Genomic DNA, 18,841 nt, shown 5'->3' with positions numbered 1-18,841 from the left:
AAATATGGACTCAACCATAAGGTTCTCAAACTAAGTTAAATCCAAATGCGATTTTTAGTGAGCTTTGGGGGCTGCTCTTCAAAAAAAAGTTAATGGGCCTCTTGCTTTCTGAGATGGCCCACACTCTGTCCGTGGAGTGTGTTTCTCCCAAGGCTGTCTCGCCTTTTGAGACAGACCGCATTCTGTCTATGGAATGTGTATCTCTCTCTAAAAAAATGTTTATGGCTTGGAATGATGACCTGTAGGTATAAGAGTGATAGGCCTCTGTCTGTGAGAGTCAGAACACAGGTCTGAGTCTATTGAACTGACCTTTCCCATGTCTCCACGAAAGAAGAAAATGCAGCAAAGAGAGAAACTCTGTTTTGGTTGCCTCGCAATTATCTAGATGGGAAAGAATAGTGCAGCTCCATGGAGGAAATGGATTGTAGACATGAGATTAAGCTCTAATCACAGCCCCTCAGCAATGTGAAGAATCAACGTTAGGGCAAGAAAGCAAAAGCCTTGGCTTCTACTCGGCGTAGTCGCAGAGGGGAGGTGGCAAATCCCTAGACCGGTGCTAGGGCTGCACAAACACGAGACCTGCGCTGGCGTGAAGAGGCCGGCCACCGCAGCGCCTCGCCCACGGTTAGACGAGTTATCAAACCCGTTCCGTGGATAAGAAAATGCAGAGATGAAGCCTAAAAAAATTGCATTTGTATATTTTAACATTTTTACTTAGTTTTATATAACTCTTTCTGGGGAATGGCCAGAATAAGGCAAAGGGAATCTCTGCAACAACAATGGAACATATAGAAAAAAGATGGATTCAACTGTGCCAGCCACTGAGCCCCCCTCGGTGAGGAGGGGCAGGATGCTCGGCTCTGTCTGTGTGGCCCCCAGGAGCTCAGTCCCCAGCCTGGTGCTCACAAGCCTGCTTTCCTCCAGGAAACAGTCACTCCTGCAATCAGGCAGGTCCATACCTAAGGCAGCTGAGGCCTGGAGAGTCCCTTTCTGATGAGTCCCAAAGAAAGATTTAGCATTCGTCCTCTCTGGCCCCTGCCTGTCCCTGATACCAGTGGCTGACAGCCATCTTCCTTGTCCCCTCCTGCTCCTCTTTGGGGCCACCTCCCCCACGCTGCCTCCAGTCACGAGGCAGGAGAATCTTAAGCTCATGCAAAGCGTCAGACCTGAATTGGACTCTCCATTTCCCCATGCAGCTGGATGATCTTGGGAAAGTTATAAAACCTGTTTCCTCACTTATAATATGGAGCTTCATAATCAGACGTTTTTTACGGGGCTGTTCAAAGGATTCAACTGTGTTAAATGTCAGGCAAGCTAGTGGGTGCTTACAAATGGCAGCCACAGCTCCTTAGCACCCGCTCTGTCCAGACTAAATGCTCACACAACACATTCACCACTCCTTCACCCGTTCTCCTTAGATGGTATTTTCTAAACCTTTAGCCACTGTTCAGCTTCCCTGTGATTCCCTAAGTTATGGATCTTTGAGCTCTGAAAGGACAAAGTGGGTGGTGGGAGAGGAAGCTGCATCGTTGAGCACCTACAGGTGGCTGAATACATGTATCCTCACTGCAGTTGTGTTATTCTCATGTCACAGATGAGGAAGCTGAGGCCCAGGGACATCCAGTCCTCTGCCCGAGGTTACACGCGTGGGGAAGAAGGGGAGAACTGAGATCTGGGCCTGGGTCTGCCTGACTTTCCTCCTCACCCCTTTGCCTCTGCATGATGTCACAAAGTTCATTTTAGAAATTTGTAGGCCATGACATCGTGTATTTTCTGGACCAGTTATTAACTTTTTGGCTCCAAGGAGATCCTCCTGGCCAGGTGCCTGGGAGCAGTAGACAGGTGTCTCGGGGAAAGTCCTAGCAAATCCTGAACTATTAGCGCTACAGGTTAGCCTTTCTTCTAGAAGGAAGACAGAAAATCCAAGGGAGTGGTTGGGAGGGGTCCCAGGAAAGGGGAACAGCGGGAATATATGTGAGAAAATAGAAGGGCTCTGATGAAGTAGCCCAGTTCTATTACCAATAAAATTGTTTCCCAGGCTTCCCTGGTGGCGCAGTGGTTAAGAATCTGCCTGCCAACGCAGGGGACACGGGTTCGAGCCCTGGTCCGGGAAGATCCCACATGCCGTGGAGCAACTAAGCCCATGCGCCACAACTACTGAAGCCCATGCGCCTAGAGCCCGAGCTCCGCAACGAGAAGCCACCACAATGAGAAGCCCGTGCAGTACAATGAAGAGTAGCCCCCGCTCGCCACAACTGGAGAAAGCCTGCATGCAGCAACAAAGACCCAACGCAGCCAAAGGTAAATAAAAATAAATAAATAAATGTTTCCCTACACTCTATACATGCTTGCTATAAAAATTCCTTATCTGTGCATTTTAAGTAGAAAATAGATTAATAAATCCAAATGTATTATAGGATTTTTCAGTCTTATATGCTCTAATCAGGTACTCTCAGCACCTAAGATACAGGCTGCTAAAATGCATTCATTTGTGCATTGAACACTTCATTTTAGAGGCTATTCCTCTAAAACCATATAAAGGAATTTTCCAAAGACACTTGACTTTTTCTTTTTTTTTTTTCCTTTTTTGGCCACGGTGCGTGGCGTGCAGGATCTTAGTCCCCCTACCAGGGATCAAACCCACGTTCCCTGCAGTGGAAGCGTGGAGTCTTTATCACTGGACCACCAGGGAAGTCCAAGTTTTTTCTAGGAAAGTATATAAACCCTTGGAATCTGGCCAATTAAATTTTTTAAAAAAATTATATATTTACTTATATAAGTTGAAAATATTTATATATTTAAGGAAAAATGCATGGTGATTATTAATGACCTTTTAATTTATTTTTTGGTGGCTTATAAGAGGACATTTATTTTTACTAAAGGTTAAAAATAACCTGGAAAAGAGTGATTATTTTCTTTAAAATAGCTACCAGCAAGTACTGTGATGCAGTGAATATCATTGGTATCCCCAAGTATCAGACAAGTCCCCATTATCACTATCTTCCTGAACAGTGATTATTAAAGAAGGTTCCCCAGGAGTTCTGAGTTTACAGTCATTGAAACAGAAATAATGTCCGATCTTTTAGCTGTAGCAGCAGAAATGTACCTTCACATGTGTGTTTTCAGCACTGGTATTGAGAGACATGTTGTTTTCAGTCTGTAACAGCCTTCATTTTGACACAGGAATGGCAAGTATAGAACTCAGGTCACTTGTTTTTTTAATATTTATTTATTTATTTGGCTGCACCGTGTCTTAGTTGCAGCACACGGGATCTTTCGTTGCAGGGTGCGGGCTCTTTGTTGAGGCACAGGCATCTCTCTAGTCGCGGTGCTAGGGCTCTCTAGTTGTGGCTCACGGGCTCTAGAGCACGCAGGCTCAGTAGTTGAGGCGCAGGGGGCTTAGTTGCCCCGCGGCATGTGGGATCTTAGCTCCCAACCAGGGATTGAACCCATGTCCCCTGCATTGGAAGGCGGATTCTTAACCACTGAACCACCAGGGAAGCCCCCACTTGTTTTTTTTAATCTTTTAACACTGAGATAAAGGAACTTAGCTTTTTCTGAATGGCCTTTTTAAAGCATAATTATCAAAGAACAGCTTCATCATTAAAACACAGCAGACTGTTAGTTGTTCCTGCAATGGGCACTTCTTAGCACGGGCAGTCTAGCTAAGACAGCATTCCCAGCTAGGCACAGCCATAAGAATAAGTTGGTTTCAGTGGAGTGTGAGTAGAAGTGATGTAACTTCCACCCTATTAGATCAAAAGGAGTATGTTTGTCCAGGATTTCCCCTCTGAGTCCCTTCCCACTAGGTGGGATGCAGACTGCCAGCAACGGCTTCAGCTATTCAGATTAGGACAAGATGATGCAACCAGAAGAAAGAAGGAACCTGGGGCCCCAAATAACCTCCAGGAGCTGAGCTGTTCCAACAGCCTGACCAGCTGTACTGTGACTTGAAAGAGAACTTCATTCTTTTTAAGCCACACACACACACACACACACACACACACACACACACACATATAAACTTTTAATTCAAGTTTAGCCATCACAGAGTTTCATATGTCTTAAGTTTATAGCTGGCAGAATTTTCTTAAACTGAACACACTCTAGTAACCTAGATGAAGCAGCATAATACATCCAGGAACGCAGATGGCCTCCCTCATACTCCCCTTCAGAACTATCAGCCAAGGGATTTATAACAGCATAAATCGGTTTTGTCTGCTTTTCTACTTTATATAAGTAGAATCATATTGTAGTAGACGGAAGATATGGCCACAAGCTTCTCCCATCCCTGTATGTGTGACCCTTCGCAAAGTAACTTCTCATTAATAGATGGGATCTATTTTCCCAGCCCTTGAATCTGTGACGGCCTTTGACTTGGTTTGACCAACAGAATGCAGAAGAACGAATGCTATGCAAGTCTGAGGCTCAGCCTTAGAGAGAGCTTGCCGCTTCACTTTCACCCTCTTGGAAAGCTACTCCGAGGCTGCCATGTCAGGGAGTGACCTAGGCCCTGTGGAGAAGAACCCAGTACCACCACACATGTGAACAAGGTCACCTTGGACCTTCCAGCCCTGCCAAACCTGCAGCTGAATGCAGCCATAGATGAAATCAGAAGAGAAACTGCGCAGCTAGCCCACAGAATCATGAAAAACAATAAATTGTTTTAAGACTAAGTTTTGGGACAGTTTGTTATCCAGCAGTAGAGTTAGGTGAAACAATGTGTGCGCTTAATTTTCGTCAGGCTTCTTGGGCTCAACATGTTTGTGAGATAGCTTGACATTGTTTGATAGTATTCTATTGTGTGACAATATTATAATTTATCCACTTAACTACTGATGGGCATATGGGTGTTTCTAGTTTGGGGCTCTTATAGTTGGTGTTGCTATGAACATTCCATTAGCATGTCATCTGGTGAAATATGCAGGCATTGTATTCACTGTATAACCAGGGGAGGCCATTCTGGGCCATAGGGTAGAGTGCACGATCAGCTTTAGTAGATACCACCTCTTTTCCAAAAAGTTTGTCACAGGTCACACTCCCACCAGCTGTGGAGGACCTTCGGCAGAGTTTCCGTTGTTCCGTACCCTTGCTAACACTTTGTGCTCTTAAACTTTGTAAGCCTCAGTTTTAAAGATGAGTGTGAAGACTGTACGAGGGAAGTGTCAGCTCCACGGGCCAACATTAGAAAGAAGCTGGACCAGCTGGTCTTGATTATACCTTTCTTCCTGACACCTCCAGTTAAGAGGCCAGAATTTTAACAGTAAAACCTTATATGCTCTATACAAACTACTTTCACAATCATAATTTCATCTGAGTCTTCCAATAAAATAACACTGGTGTCAACTAGCACTGCATGTTCAGGTGCTGAACTCGCAGTCCATCCAGAAATAGTCTTTTGGAAACCAGCCACCTTCACATGACTAATAAACTTGTACACATTTAAAATGGGGCTGCATGAAATGTTGTCCATGATTCACCCTAAGTGAAAAACACAGGTGACAAAACAGCCCCATACAGCCTCATCCCATTTTGGTAAAAATATATCTGCACATATGTCTATGTTTGGTAAAATAAATCTGCACATTCATAGATGAAGTTCTGGAAGAAATAGAGCAAAAATGTTAACAGTGTTAGCTCTGGGTATTGAGTTTAAAGATGAATTTATCTTCTACTTTATGCCTTTTTTTTTGTAATGAGGATGAATCAGTTTCATTTTAAAAACTTAATTATTTTTGAAATAGATAACTCATTCACATAGTCACAATCAAGAGTGCAAGAGTTTATACATTAAAGCCTCCCTCTCATCCACGTCTGCCTTCCATCTGGCTCCCTCCAGAGGTAACCAGTGTTACCAGCATCTACTGTACTCTTTCAGAGACATTTCTGCATATTCTACAAGCAAATACATAAATTTGTTATTTCCTTTGTCACTTTTATGATCAAAAACAAGACTATTTTCATTTTGAAGAAAAGGTTGTAGAAGACTATTTTATGATGTGGAAAGATAAGCGGAAAGGCTACAAAACAGTATGACATATTTTATAATAATGTATGAAAAAATTTTGCATTTAAAATACTTATAAAGAGACTGAAAGGCTATACACTGAAAGGCTATGATAAACATACCTTTGTCCAGAAAGAATTTTTCTTTGTTTCTAATTACCATCCATAGAAAAGTTCTTATTGTGAAACCATAATTCAAATTTCATACTGAAGATTCTATGACCCATTTGTTTGAACCATGTGATAATTAGAATACAATAATATAATTACAAAAAACCACTTTGAGTTGCCTCTCATCCAGAAGATGTTATTTTTACAGTCTTATTTATTGTGGAGAGGGCTTTATTCACATTGTTGGGATCTTGAGCTTTATTTTTTCGGTGGTCATCTCTGCATGTAGGATTTTGGGTGAGTTTATTTCCTCCTTATAGGTGACAGTGTGGCCTGGTTTTAGGGCGTGGACTCCAGCACCACCATGCCTGGTTCAAATCCCAGTCTGCCGCTCCTTAGCCTCACGACCTTGGGCAAGAGACTTAATCTGCGTCTCAGTGCCGTCATCTGTGCAATGGAGACGGTATGATGGCAGCACCTACTCACAGAGTTGTCATCAGGGATGTCATACGATTCAGGTAGAGCCCCTCGAATAGTGCCTAGCATTGTTCCTAAGTGTCAGTGTTATATTCATCTGAGTTGCCTAATTTTTCCATATTGGACATGTACTACAATAAAAGTTAAAGAATAAACTCCCATGAGAGAAGGGAAACTAGACAGATGTAGAGACGAGCACAAATGAGAAAGTGCCATAGAGAAGAGTGCGAACCATGAGGCCCCGGGAGCCCAGCGAGGGGGGAGGGGCCCGGCTTTTTGATTTCGACTAAAAGCCCCGTGAAAGGATCCCTCTGTCGGTACTGCAAGCTGAGCACTCCAAGAGCAGAGATGGACTTTGGTCCAGGAGCATTCTCTCCGGGCATTTGGAGAAGGCCTTTGAGACCTTCCTGGAAGCTGCCCTGGCCCTTCCTTGTACAAATGGCCTCTTGCAACTTTTTGCCACTGTCTTCCCGGCAGGGGTCATGTGGAGAAAGGCTTCAGAGTAAGTGTCAGGACTTACCTGGCTGTGCCTGGCCCAACTCACTCCAAGGACCTTCAGGGGGCAGTTATTGCCACCCTGATGTGGCGGCAAGTCTGGGGGACTGGAAGACAAGATCCTTCATTCACAGCCCAGCTGGAGGAAGAACCGTCCAATTGCAGTTCTGTGTTTCTAAACACACCAGGTGGCATAGGCAGGAGGCCTGCTGTCCTGTGTCCTCAGCCGGGAACCCTCTGCCTGGGGACAGAGAGGGGAGGGGAAGGCAGATGAAGGGAGAGGAGGAAAGCGCAGGGCTAGGAGCTGGAGGCCCTGGGGTCCAGCCTTAGCTCTGATGTTTCGCATTGATGTTAGCTGGGATAAATTCTTAATTTCATCAAAATCCAATCACTCCTCACAGAATCCCTTGAATTGATCTGGGAATAACAATGCCAGATGTGACCTGCTTGATGAAAGGAATTATGTGAACTACTTTATATTTGAAAGAATATCTAGATCCTGTAGTTCCTGCTAAGTCTGAGGTAAACGAGGGCTGGGAAATAGTGTTATATCAGTGTTTCTAAATTTATTCAATTGACACATTTTTAAAATAAAATAAAATAAAATAATAAAACAGTTCATAATCCTTATCCACAATGCTTAAAATCCCCCCGTTCTGGAGACAAAGGTGTTTTTTTTTTTTTTTTGCGGTATGCGGGCCTCTCACTGTTGTGGCCTCTCCCGTTGCAGAGCACAGGCTCCGGACGCGCAGGCTCAGCGGCCATGGCTCACGGGCCCAGCCGCTCCGCGGCATGTGGGATCTTCCCGGACTGGGGCACGAACCTGTGTCCCCTGCATCGGCAGGCGGACTCTCAACCACTGCGCCACCAGGGAAGCCCTGGAGACAAAGGTTTTTTTCATTAAATTTGGTGCCAAAATTGACCTGATGTTGCTTATTCTTTTGGGTATCAATCTTTATAATAAATTGCAGAATATTAATAAAATAAAATAAATTGCAGAATATTAATGCATTTGATTACCAGGTGCTGCCTCAGGTCTCACTAGTATATGGTAAATGCATCATATTATCTTCCTAAAATATGAAAAATTCTGAAACACATCTGGCCCCAAGGGTTTTGCATGAGGATTGTGACGTGTAAAACACTCAGATGCTGCACACAGGAAATGGGGAGGGAGGGACGGTGTCCATTCCCAGGCTGAGATTCACCCAGCCCTGTCTGGGACATCTTCTTGAGAAGTCAGATCCTTGAGAAGTCTTTAAGAACCTGAAGACAAATGTACCCGGGATGAGTCAAGGAGCATATACTGGGGATATTTTTCCTAAATTAGTCCTCATACTTCAGTGTGTCTCTGAATCCCCCTGGGGATCTAGTGAAAATGCAAATTCTGATTCAGTAGGTCTGGAATAGGCCTGAGCTTCTGCATTCCTATCAATCTCCAGGTGATGCCTCTGCTGCTGGGACTGTTCTGGCCTCCGGATAAGCCTAAGGCATGGCTCCAAGTGATAACAGTGTGGTGCCCCACAGGGAGAGCTGCCCCTTGCCCTTGGCGGGGGTGGGAGCTCGCTCAACACTGATCACCTGACCAAAACCTGCCTCGTCACCGCCTTTTCTCCATCCTCCGCTGCCCATTTACTGCCTCTGCTGCCTCTTCCTCCCTGCATGGTTCATGCCACCCCCCGCCTCCATCCCCGACCTTGGCTGGGCCTCCCCAAGTCTCATGACTCTTCACTCACCCGGTTCCAAGGTACTGCTTAGACGAGGTGCTTTTCCAGCTGACTGACCTCACCTCCGAAGCATGAACTAAATTAGTTCAACTCTCAAATTCCTGAGATGGCTCACTATCTCTCCTGGGTATCTCCCCGGAAAATTTTCCACTGTTTGCAAAGTACTCCCTAGCCCTGACCACCCAGAGATATTAATGATAATGCATTTGCTCACTAGACAAGCAGTGACCCGGGAAAGGGCCATGGGTTATTTTATTTTTATGTCAATGCTTGCAATGCCCTGACTGATTTCTTACACACCCTCCTTGCTTCTTTTTAAGTTCTGGATTCCCGGGTTGCAGAAAACTCAGACTTCCTTGTTTTCCAAGTGAATTTTCTGATTGCAAAAGTAATACATATTTATTAATAAAAGTTTAGAAAATATAGTTAAGAAGAAAATGTCAATACCAGTACACTTAGCACGCAGAGATAACCATTGGAACATTTTGTCTCATGGGCTTTCAGGCTTTATATATAAATTTTGTTTTACAAAATCTGGATCATACATATAACATTTTGTAACTGCTTTGCCCCGCTCCATTTATAGTATATTGTGACCATTTTCACAGATCAATAAAAATTCTTCTGCAATAGCATTTTAAATAAGGGACTTCCCTAGCGGTCCAGTGGTTAAGACTTCACGCGTTCACCACAGGGAGCGTGTGTTCAATCCCAGGCCAGGAATAGAATGAAGGCCAAATACACATATATTTCTTATTATAAATCACAATATCACACATACCTTTTGGATACTTACAGGGAATTATATTATTATGTAAAAGTGTATAAACTTCTTCATGGTTCGCATGAGTTGCCAAACCAGAAAGCATGGCTTCCAAACTCTCAAATACGAACCAGATCCTTTGGGCTGAATCAGTGTCTTGAATTCTCACTAACCTTAGTTAACCAGAAGTGATACTGGAAAGCAGGGCGTTCTAGGTCTGAGAGGGAATTCCAGGCCACCAGGTCATGCCTTGAGGTATCCCTCTGTCTCCTGCTCAGAAAGAGGAAAAATGCTTAGAGGTCTTTGTTAGGGATCTACAACTTCCCAAAGAACACAGCTATTTTTCAGACAATTCAAGGCTAATCTAAATCCTGCAATCATTTTGGCATTTATTTTTCCAGCCAATATTTATATATTTAAAATGAAGGGATTAGGGGAACTTCCTGGCTGTCCACCGGTTAGGACTCAGCGCTTCCACTGCAGGGGGCCCGGGTTCAATCCCAGTTCAGGGAACTAAGATCCCGCATGCCTTGAGGTGCGGCCAAAAAAAAAAAAAACAAACAACAACAAATGAAGGGATTAGATCAATAAGGGAATGGTTAAGTAATCTGTGGGACAGCCATTCAATGAAATATGATACAACCATTAAAAAGCTGGAAAAGCTCTTTATGCACTAATACAGAATGATATCTCAGATACATCGTTAAGTGCAAAACGCAAGGTGTGGAACCATGTATACCAAATGCACGTTTGTGTAAAAAGGAGGGATAGGAGTACATAGATATTTTGACATAGGAGTTTTGCTCGTGTATTCATAAAGCGTCTTTGGAGAGATACACAAGAAACTGATGGCATAATTCCTTAATTTTTAGGGAAATTAGGTAGCTGGGAGAACAACTTTTCGTTGCAAAATGAAACCTCTTGTGCTGAACATGCAAATGTATTACCTCTTCTAAAATAAAAATTTTAAAACACAAAATAAGGGGACTAGGGCATTTGATTACATCCTAAAATACATTTATTTCTGTTTATTCTCCAACCCCCAATTTAAATGGTCAGTAAAGGAATAAAAGAAGAGGACCATATGTACAGAGAACAGGAGAGGGAACAAAAGATGGATCGTATGAACACACTTTTGGGAGACAGTGAGGCAACGGCACAGATTTCAGAGTCATACTTGCAGTCCCAGCTCTTTAACTTGCTTCTCATGAGCTCTTGGGTAAACCCCTTACTTGCTTTGAGCTTCTGATTCCTTATCTGTGGAAGAGTAAGGACAAGTCATTTATTTTATGTGATCCATATTGTGCCTTGTGGGAGTCTTGGGAGGATTCATTGCCCCAGATCAGAAGCATTTAATAAAGCACATAAACTGCTATTATTACTTTTAATAATAGTAGCGGGCTTTAGCTAATATTATGTTAATGTTTGTCAGTCTGATAGGAAAAATAGCAGTATCTTATTTAAAATCTGAATTTCTCTAATTATAAATGAGGTTGAACAATTACATATATATTCCACTTGTATTTCTTTTTCTGTGATTTGCCTGATCATCTCTTGATAATAGTTAACATTTACTGCATGTTACTGTGTACCAGGCACTGTGTTATGATCTCTGCATGCATTATCTCATTTAACCTGTGGATCAAATAGGTAAAATTATTATGCCCATTTTCAGCTGAGAAAAATAATATTTAGAGAAATTAATTTGCTCAAGTTTCCATCACTAGTAAGTAGAGTCTGGATTCTGAGCGAGGACTTGACTCTGACCCAGAAATCTGACTGATCGAGAACCCAGGCTCTTCAGGCTTATGCTTCAGTGACTCTCCCCTAATGGTTTTTCTTTTGGATTAAATAATTTTCTCAATATTTTGCAAGTGCCCTTTGTATTTTAGTTGCAGGGCGCAGAGTAGGAAAGGGTCGTTCTGCGCCGAGGGGCAGAAGTGGCATCAGAGACAACCTGCCTGCCTGTCAACTGCCCGTAAGGCTGTGTGTGAGCCAAGGCGGTGCAGTCAGAGGTGATGCAGGAGACCAACCGGGTGCAGAACAGAGGCCTGCAAAGATCAGTGGACTTCGACCCCCTTAGAGAGAAAGCAAGAGTGACTCACAGGAGGAAGATGAAACCGAAGCTTCCAGGCTGTCCCTGGTAGGCTCAGACAGTCCAAAGGCAGCAGAGGGAAGGAGAGAAAATCCTGAGATGGAGAGCTGGCCAAGAGCTTCCTGAAGACCATGCAAATGAGGCACACCCACAGCTGCCTGGAAACCAGGCCGGGAGAAGTCAGAGCCCAGAGCACATGCTGCAGGGCCGTGCTAGGCAAAGGAGCTGGAGCAGGTGGAGGAGGCGCTGAGGGAGCAGGTAAGGAACCAGGGAGGGTGGTGGAGGGACGGCTCACGGGGCCCTGCATCCTGAGAAGCAGCATCGTCCACTGACCGGGTGAACGCTGTCCTGGGAGGCAGGGCTCCTGGGATCATCTTTCAAGCTCAGCCATTCTTTAGCTGTGAAGCCTTGGGCAAGTCACTTCACCATTCTGAGCCTTGATGTTCCCATCTATAAAATGAGTGTAAAAATAGCATGCTACCTGTGTATTGAGCATCTGCTGTGCTTTGCTGGACACATAACAGTCATTATCCCCTCCTCACAGCAAGCTCATAAGGTGAGATCATTAGTCTATATTACAGAGGAAAACAAAGCTCAGAGAGGTTAAGCCATTTGTCTAAGACCTCACAGCGAAGAAGTCTGGTTCCATAGCTGCACACTGTCGACTCCTGATCCTGCTTCCTTCAGAGGGTGGTTTTACAGAATCAAATGGTCTATGCAAATGGAAAAAAAAATTGCAAAAGGCAAATTATACCATCAAGATGTGAGTTACCACACTTAGACCCCGGCCAGGACTGAGGCCCTTTGTAAACTGGGAAGTCCTATAAAAATGCTAGTTCTTCACCTCTCTCCTCTGGAGGTTGAAAGTATTGGGGTGATGCTACAGACAATGGATATTTGGCTGACTGACCTGCTCACAGACTGAGGCGATGTCTTTGGGGTGGTATTGGGATGTCCTGGCTTGAGAGTGAGTCGTTGGTGGTTAAGTGGCCAGAGTCCCTCCTGGAGACAGACTCTGAAGCCACAGACAAGGCCTGAGGTGACCATGGCAGATAAGGGCCCAGGTGCTGATTCAACAGTGATCATCCCTCCTCTTGAGCATCCCTTTACAGCTTTGGCCATGGAACTTCAGAAAACAGAAGCCTGCTTTGTGGGGAGGGGAAGATCTTTAAGGGTAGTAAGTTTAGTGCAATAAAGTTAGAATAAAGTTAGAATTTTCAGGCAAGAGAATGAAAAACAAACAAACTAACAAACCTATAATCTTACCCCCAGAGATAACCACTGTTGACATTTCAGTGTTTGTTTTTCCACACATTTTTTTCCATTGCACACATATATTGAAAAATTAGATCATACTGTAATATGTTGGGGTTTTTTTTGGTTTTTTGGGTTTTTTTTTGCGGTATGCGGGCCTCTCACTGTTGTGGCCTCTCCCGTTGCGGAGCACAGGTTCCAGACGCGCAGGCCCAGCGGCCATGGCTCACGGGCCCAGCCGCTCCACAAGATGTGGGATCTTCCTGGACCGGGGCACGAACCCGTGTCCCCTGCATCGGCAGGCAGACTCTCAGCCACTGTGCCACCAGGGAAGCCCTGTAATATGGTTTTATTACTGGTTCTTTTCACTTAATGACATGTCATGAACGTATTTCCATATCAATAGATGTTTTATCACATCATTTAAAGGCTGCAGAATGTCTCTTTGTATGGATGGAGCAGAATTTATTTAATAAGTGTCCTGCTATTGGATAATTAGGCAGTTTTCAATTTTTAACCATTAGAGCTGTGCTTTCTACTCAAATCTTGGCACAGGTCCTGGATTATTTCCACAGGATAAATTACCAGTGGGGGAACTGCTGAATCAAGGTTATGTATATTTTAAGGCCTTTGATAAATACTAAAGGTCTGCTTCTGACACACTCTGGAATTCAGGGGCTCCTCAAAGCTCAATGCAGAAAATTTCATGGCCTCAAAGTCAGCCTTGAGCCTTCCTCTCTCTCAAATCCATTTGCAAGGATAATGCAACCACCTCATATATACTCTTTACTGGGTGCCAGGCTCTGTCTAAGAGCTTTACCCTCTGAGGCACCACTTTTAACTTCCTCTTCAGAAGAAACTGAAGAACAGAGAGGTTAAACAGTTCACTTGGAATCACAGCCCTAACAAGCAGTGTGTTGGGGGTCAATAGCCTTGACAACCTGGTTCTAGAATCTATGCTGTCCACTGCTTCTTGGAAAGTATATTTAATTGCATCTGCAAAGATATCTTTCACCCATCCCTTTGATCTTCTCCACCAACACCTCACATGCATCAAGCCCCACCATCCCAACCTGGACCATGGCTAGAGCCCCTAACTGGTCTTCCATTTCCACTCATCCCTTTCACTCTGTCTTCTGCTCTGCAGCTGGAATGTTGCTTTAAAAATGGAAACAGGGGCTTCCCTGGTGGCGCAGTGGTTGAGAGTCCGCCTGCCGATGCAGGGGACACGGGTTCATGCCCCGGTCCGGGAAGATCCCACATGCCACGGAGCGGCTGGGCCCGTGAGCCATGGCTGCTGAGCCTGCGCGTCCGGAGCCTGTGCTCCGCAACAGGAGAGGCCACAGCAGTGAGAGGCCCGTGTACCGCAAAAAAAAAAAAAAATGGAAATAGGATCAGGTCACCCCCCCCCAACCCCCGAACCCTGCCGGCAAGCACATACATACACACACGCTCAGCCCTAGAATAAAACCCAGATGCATCCCCCAGCCTCCAGGGCAGCCTCTCCGGCTTCTTAAAAGCCACTTCCCCATCCAGACCCACCCACTACACCCCAGTCACCCGGCCTCCTTTCACTTCCTCAACGACAGAGCTTTTTCTCACCTTAAGGCTTTGACACGTGCTGTTCCCTTGAGCTCGAATGCTCTTCTTCCACCCTGCAGGGCTGGATTCTTCTCATCCTCTGGTCTTGGCTTTCATATCATCTCTCTGGAGAAAGCTTCCCTGGTGATCTCACCTGAAGCAACAAGTCCCCTAAGCCCATTTTCCTTTTTGTCCTTTATAGTATTAATTAAAATTGTGTATTTATTGCTCATTACTCATTAAATGTCTCTTTCCCTCACTTGACTCTAAATGTCATGAGGTCAAAGACAATGTCTATTTTGTTCCCCATTATTTACCCAGTGCCTAGCACAGCACCTGGCATGTGGCGAGCTCTCATTAACTCAATGACTGCTCGTAGAAAGGACGAATTGTCCACAGAGGGAGGCATTCATTGGTGAGGATCTTTGGCAAAGTATCTGAGCTTCAGCCAGAGCTGTTCCACCCTCCTCCTGCATGTCTTCACTTCCTCTTCCCTGTCCCGAAGCAGTGGCAGAGGTCTAGGGTCTAGAAGGAAACCAGGAAGCCATGGGTGAGAATGTAAGCAGGTTTTGCTGCAGGCGCCAACTCAGTCAGGGTAGATGATGTCATATCGGGGGCACAAGGGAGACTCATTACCCCCAAGGCCCCCCTGCACAGTTCCTGGATTCCTACCATGAGAGACTTCTGGCCACGAGGAATCTCCTAGTGAAAGGCAAACACTCACTATCCAGTTAATAACACACATCCAGCAGGTGGACTGAATGGCTGAGGGCTCTACCTTTCTGACAGCAGCATGGTGGTGGCCTGGAAGTCCAGGTGTCACCACTAACTAGTGGGTGACCTTGGGTGAGAGTCACTTCTTGCCTCCCATCTGCAAAGTGAGTGGTTAGGATGGAGAAGAGGTTTTTAAACTTCTTTTTCCTCAGAAGCTCAAGTCTTCAACTTGTTCAGATGACCAATATAAGTCAAGTGTTTCTGGGTGAAATAGGGATGTGGGGCTGGAGCGGTCCTCCTCCCTGACTCCCGCTTTTAAGTCCCAAGGGTGGTGGGAGGGCTGAGTCTTGGACTCCAAGATCTCAGCGGTCAGTGCCTGCCAGGCTGACCATCTGTGTCATCTAAGGACAAAGAAGGCAGCCGGGCTCGCATGTTCTGGGTGTAGCTCCTTGGGCACATTAAGTGATCGGAAGGGGATGGGAGAGGACTTGTTGAATCTGATATTCAGAGAGTATTCAGAGACTTTAGGCTGTGCAGCAGGTGAATTTCATAGCAATTGAAGGGCAGGGCAGGCAGCCCCTTTGTTTGAGAAGGAGGTTTCAGCCATTTTAGAAAAGAAATGAGGGCCCGGGAGAGAGGAAGCCCAGAAGGCTCACTTACCCTCTCCACAATGTAGAAGAAGGAAATTGCCACCCCTGCCTTTCCAGGCCAGGGATCCCAGGTCTTGAAGAGACCGCCCACAATCTCACAGATAACTAGGCTTTCAGGGTTGGTTGTTTGCCACGCCCCAGGGGAACACGGGTCCCTCACCTCACTACCCGCCACCTGGGCAGCTCTCTGGCCTTCGCTGCAGGCAGGTGTGCTCAGGAGACTGCCGCCTGGGCTACCTGGCAGCTCCAGGTGCTGCGTGGACGCTGCTATGGAGACGTGCCCCGGGGTTGGTGGTGAGAAGGCAGTCTCCCAAAGCTTTGCAGATTCTGGAGGGGAAGAGGCTGGAGCCTCAGGCCCTTCAGGGTAGTCTGCCTGACAGCCGTAGTGCCAAGGAAGGCCAGGTGGGTGCTCTGGGAGTTTCTAGGACAAAGTGTGTGTGTGTGGGAGGAGCCAGGGGAGGCCAAACTTCGGGAGGAGGTTCTGGAAGGGCTGATCTGGGCAGGGGAGCCTCTCCATGTTTCCAGGTCAAGGGGAAAAGCCTTCCCAGAGGCCCCCTTGCCAGGCCAGTGCAGTGCCCTGCACAAAGACTGGGCCAGTGGCACTGAGGATTGGCCCTGCAGCCCAAGGGGAGGAGGGAGAGAGGGCCTGGCATTTGCCCCCAGAGGAGGGATAGACCAGGGAATTCACAAAGCCCATCTCTGGGCTAGTCAGGATCCGAGGCAGCAGGGAAGGAAATATTTGCCCTGTAGCAGGAAGCACTGACTGTGGCTCCTCTCCCTCTCCCTGGAGCCCAAGAGGCCAAGGGCAATCACGTGCAGCACAAGGAGCATTTTTATCCATTTCCAAAGCCAGGGTGCCGTCTCCTTGAGGGAGCTCGATGATCGTGGGGTGCCTGAGGCCTGGGCCCGGTAGAGGGGATGCTGCAGGAGCACCACACCTAATTCTACGGCTTAGGGACTGGGCGATCTGAAACAATCGCTTCATTTTTTAATTTTTATTGGGGTATAGTTGATTTACACCTGTTAGTTTCAGGTGTACAGCAAAGTGAATCAGTTATACATATACATATATCCATCCTTTTTTTAGATTCTTTTCCCATATAGGCCATTACAGAGTATTGAGTTCCCTGTGCTATATAGTAGGTCCTTATTAATTATCTATTTTATATATAGTAATGTGTATATGTCAATCTCAATCTCTCAATTTATCTGTCCCCCCCTTACCCCCTGGTAACCATAAGTTTGTTTTCTACATTTGTAACTCTATTTCGGTTTTGTAGATAAGTTCATTTCACTTCACCTTTTGAACCTAAGTTTTTTCATCAGTGAAATGTGGGCGATAATACCTTTTAACAACCCACAGGACACAGCCTAGGGCCAATACAGGCACGGAGCTTAATGGGTGTTCCTTTGCTCCTTTTCCCTTTCTGCCAGGACATCTCCTGCCAGACCTCCCAGTGTCTGGTCTGAGGATGGCGGAGAAGCAGAGCCGGGAGCCAGAGTGCCCTGTGTGCTGGAACCCCTTCAACAACACGTTCCACACCCCCAAAGTGCTGGACTGCTGCCACTCCTTCTGCGTGGAATGCCTGGCCCACCTCAGCCTGGTGACTCCGGCCCGGCGCCGGCTGCTGTGTCCGCTCTGTCGCCAGCCCACTGTGCTGGCCTCCGGACAGCCTGTCACTGACCTGCCCACGGACACTGCCGTGCTCACCCTGCTCCGCCTGGAGCCCCACCACGTCATCTTGGAAGGCCGCCAGCTCTGTCTCAAAGATGAGCCCAAGAGCCGCTACTTCCTGCGCCAGCCCTGGGCCTACACGCTGGAACTCGGCCCCGGGCCTGGGAGCCAGACTGGACCCCCCCGGGACGTGGCCCCTACCACCATCCCCAGCCCCATCCCCAGCTCCAACCACGACTCTCTGAGGGGGTGTTTCCGCAACCCGCAGTTCCGGATCTTTGCCTACCTGCTGGCTGTCATCCTCAGCGTCTCTCTGTTGCTCATCTTCTCCATCTTTTGGACCAAGCAGTTTTTTGGGGGTGTGGGGTGAGCATCTGTTCCAGACAAAGAACCACGCCTTTCTTGGTTGCTGCTGGGTATGAGGACTGCAGAGCCTCATTTGGGGTCGTCTTCCTTTGTAGTATTGTTCTTTTTTACAATCCAGGGATCGGCTAGGCTGTGCATCTGCTTCTGGGAAGGGAGACAGTCCTACTATAATGAGAACCTCTGAAAGCTAATGGGAAAAGATACGAAGAGAGCTCTGGGTGTGAACCACGAGTCATGGAAGGGCCGAGAAGCAGATCTGTGATGCCAGGGCTACGTAGCATGTTGTACCAAAGGGCTGGGCGATGGCATCCGGGAACCTGACCCACTCAGACAGCAAGCTGCAATTCTTACTGGAGCTGCTTTGAACTCAGTTCACATTTTTTGGAGTTGCTCTATTATTTGTTGCTAAAAAATTTGGAACGTGAACTTCAATTGTGAGCAAATGTGTTTGTCTTCCCCTTTCAGTTTTCTCTTTGGATGTTTTGCCACCAGTCCCAGTAAAAATGGCCTGCATTCATTAATTCATTCACTCACTCATTCAACAACCAGTTGGCTTGTCCTCTGTCAGAACTAGGGGGAGAGAAGGGTAGGATGAACCAGGGCTGGCAGAGTCCTTACCAGCAAGGAGGGCACGTTCACTCAGCTGCTTCTTGTACAAGACGACCTCTTGTCAGTGCGTGGTTTATGGAGTGTTAAGAGCAGAAAAGTTTAAAGGTGAAAGAAACCAGAGTCAGTGATCAAAAGAAATCCGGGATTTGGAGGAAAAGATTTTTATTCCTCCTGGTAGGTAGTGGGGGAGCTCTGATTCCCCTCCTCCAACCATTGTAATTCTGGCCTTGAGAGGTAAGGCAGGGAATTCCCTGGTGGCCCAGTGGTTAGGACTCTGTGCTTCCACTGCAGGGGGCACGAGTTTGATCTCTGGTCGGA

At 46.3% G+C, this 18,841-nt stretch overlaps 1 protein-coding gene and 1 long non-coding RNA gene across 3 annotated transcripts; one reads left to right on the top strand and one right to left on the bottom strand.

The window, feature by feature from the left end:
* Positions 1-2,199: 2,199 nt before the first annotated feature.
* RNF183 (ring finger protein 183) lies at positions 2,200-18,435 on the top strand. Of its 2 annotated transcripts, none has more exons than XM_049710998.1 (2): positions 2,200-2,301; positions 17,308-18,435. In XM_049710998.1, the coding sequence occupies exons 1-2, from the start codon at positions 2,208-2,210 to the stop codon at positions 17,916-17,918; spliced, it is 705 nt and encodes a 234-aa protein (XP_049566955.1). In that variant the 5' UTR covers positions 2,200-2,207; the 3' UTR covers positions 17,919-18,435. The 2 variants fall into 2 exon arrangements, with proteins under 2 accessions (XP_049566955.1, XP_004269368.2); XM_004269320.4 differs by lacking the exon at positions 2,200-2,301 and adding an exon at positions 11,804-11,932.
* On the bottom strand, positions 11,880-17,944 carry LOC125964667 (uncharacterized). The gene is made up of 3 exons (XR_007477903.1): positions 17,835-17,944; positions 14,531-15,034; positions 11,880-12,820 (listed from the first exon to the last, which is right to left on the bottom strand). It is a non-coding gene; the product is annotated as an uncharacterized LOC125964667 (long non-coding RNA).
* Positions 18,436-18,841: the final 406 nt, after the last annotated feature.

Source organism: Orcinus orca, chromosome 6 (assembly GCF_937001465.1).
Source record: "Orcinus orca chromosome 6, mOrcOrc1.1, whole genome shotgun sequence".
In the NCBI taxonomy this organism is placed as follows: Eukaryota; Metazoa; Chordata; class Mammalia; order Artiodactyla; family Delphinidae; genus Orcinus; species Orcinus orca.
The sequence above is the reverse complement of the archived record's forward strand: the minus strand, read 5'-3'. Positions and strand labels throughout refer to the sequence as shown.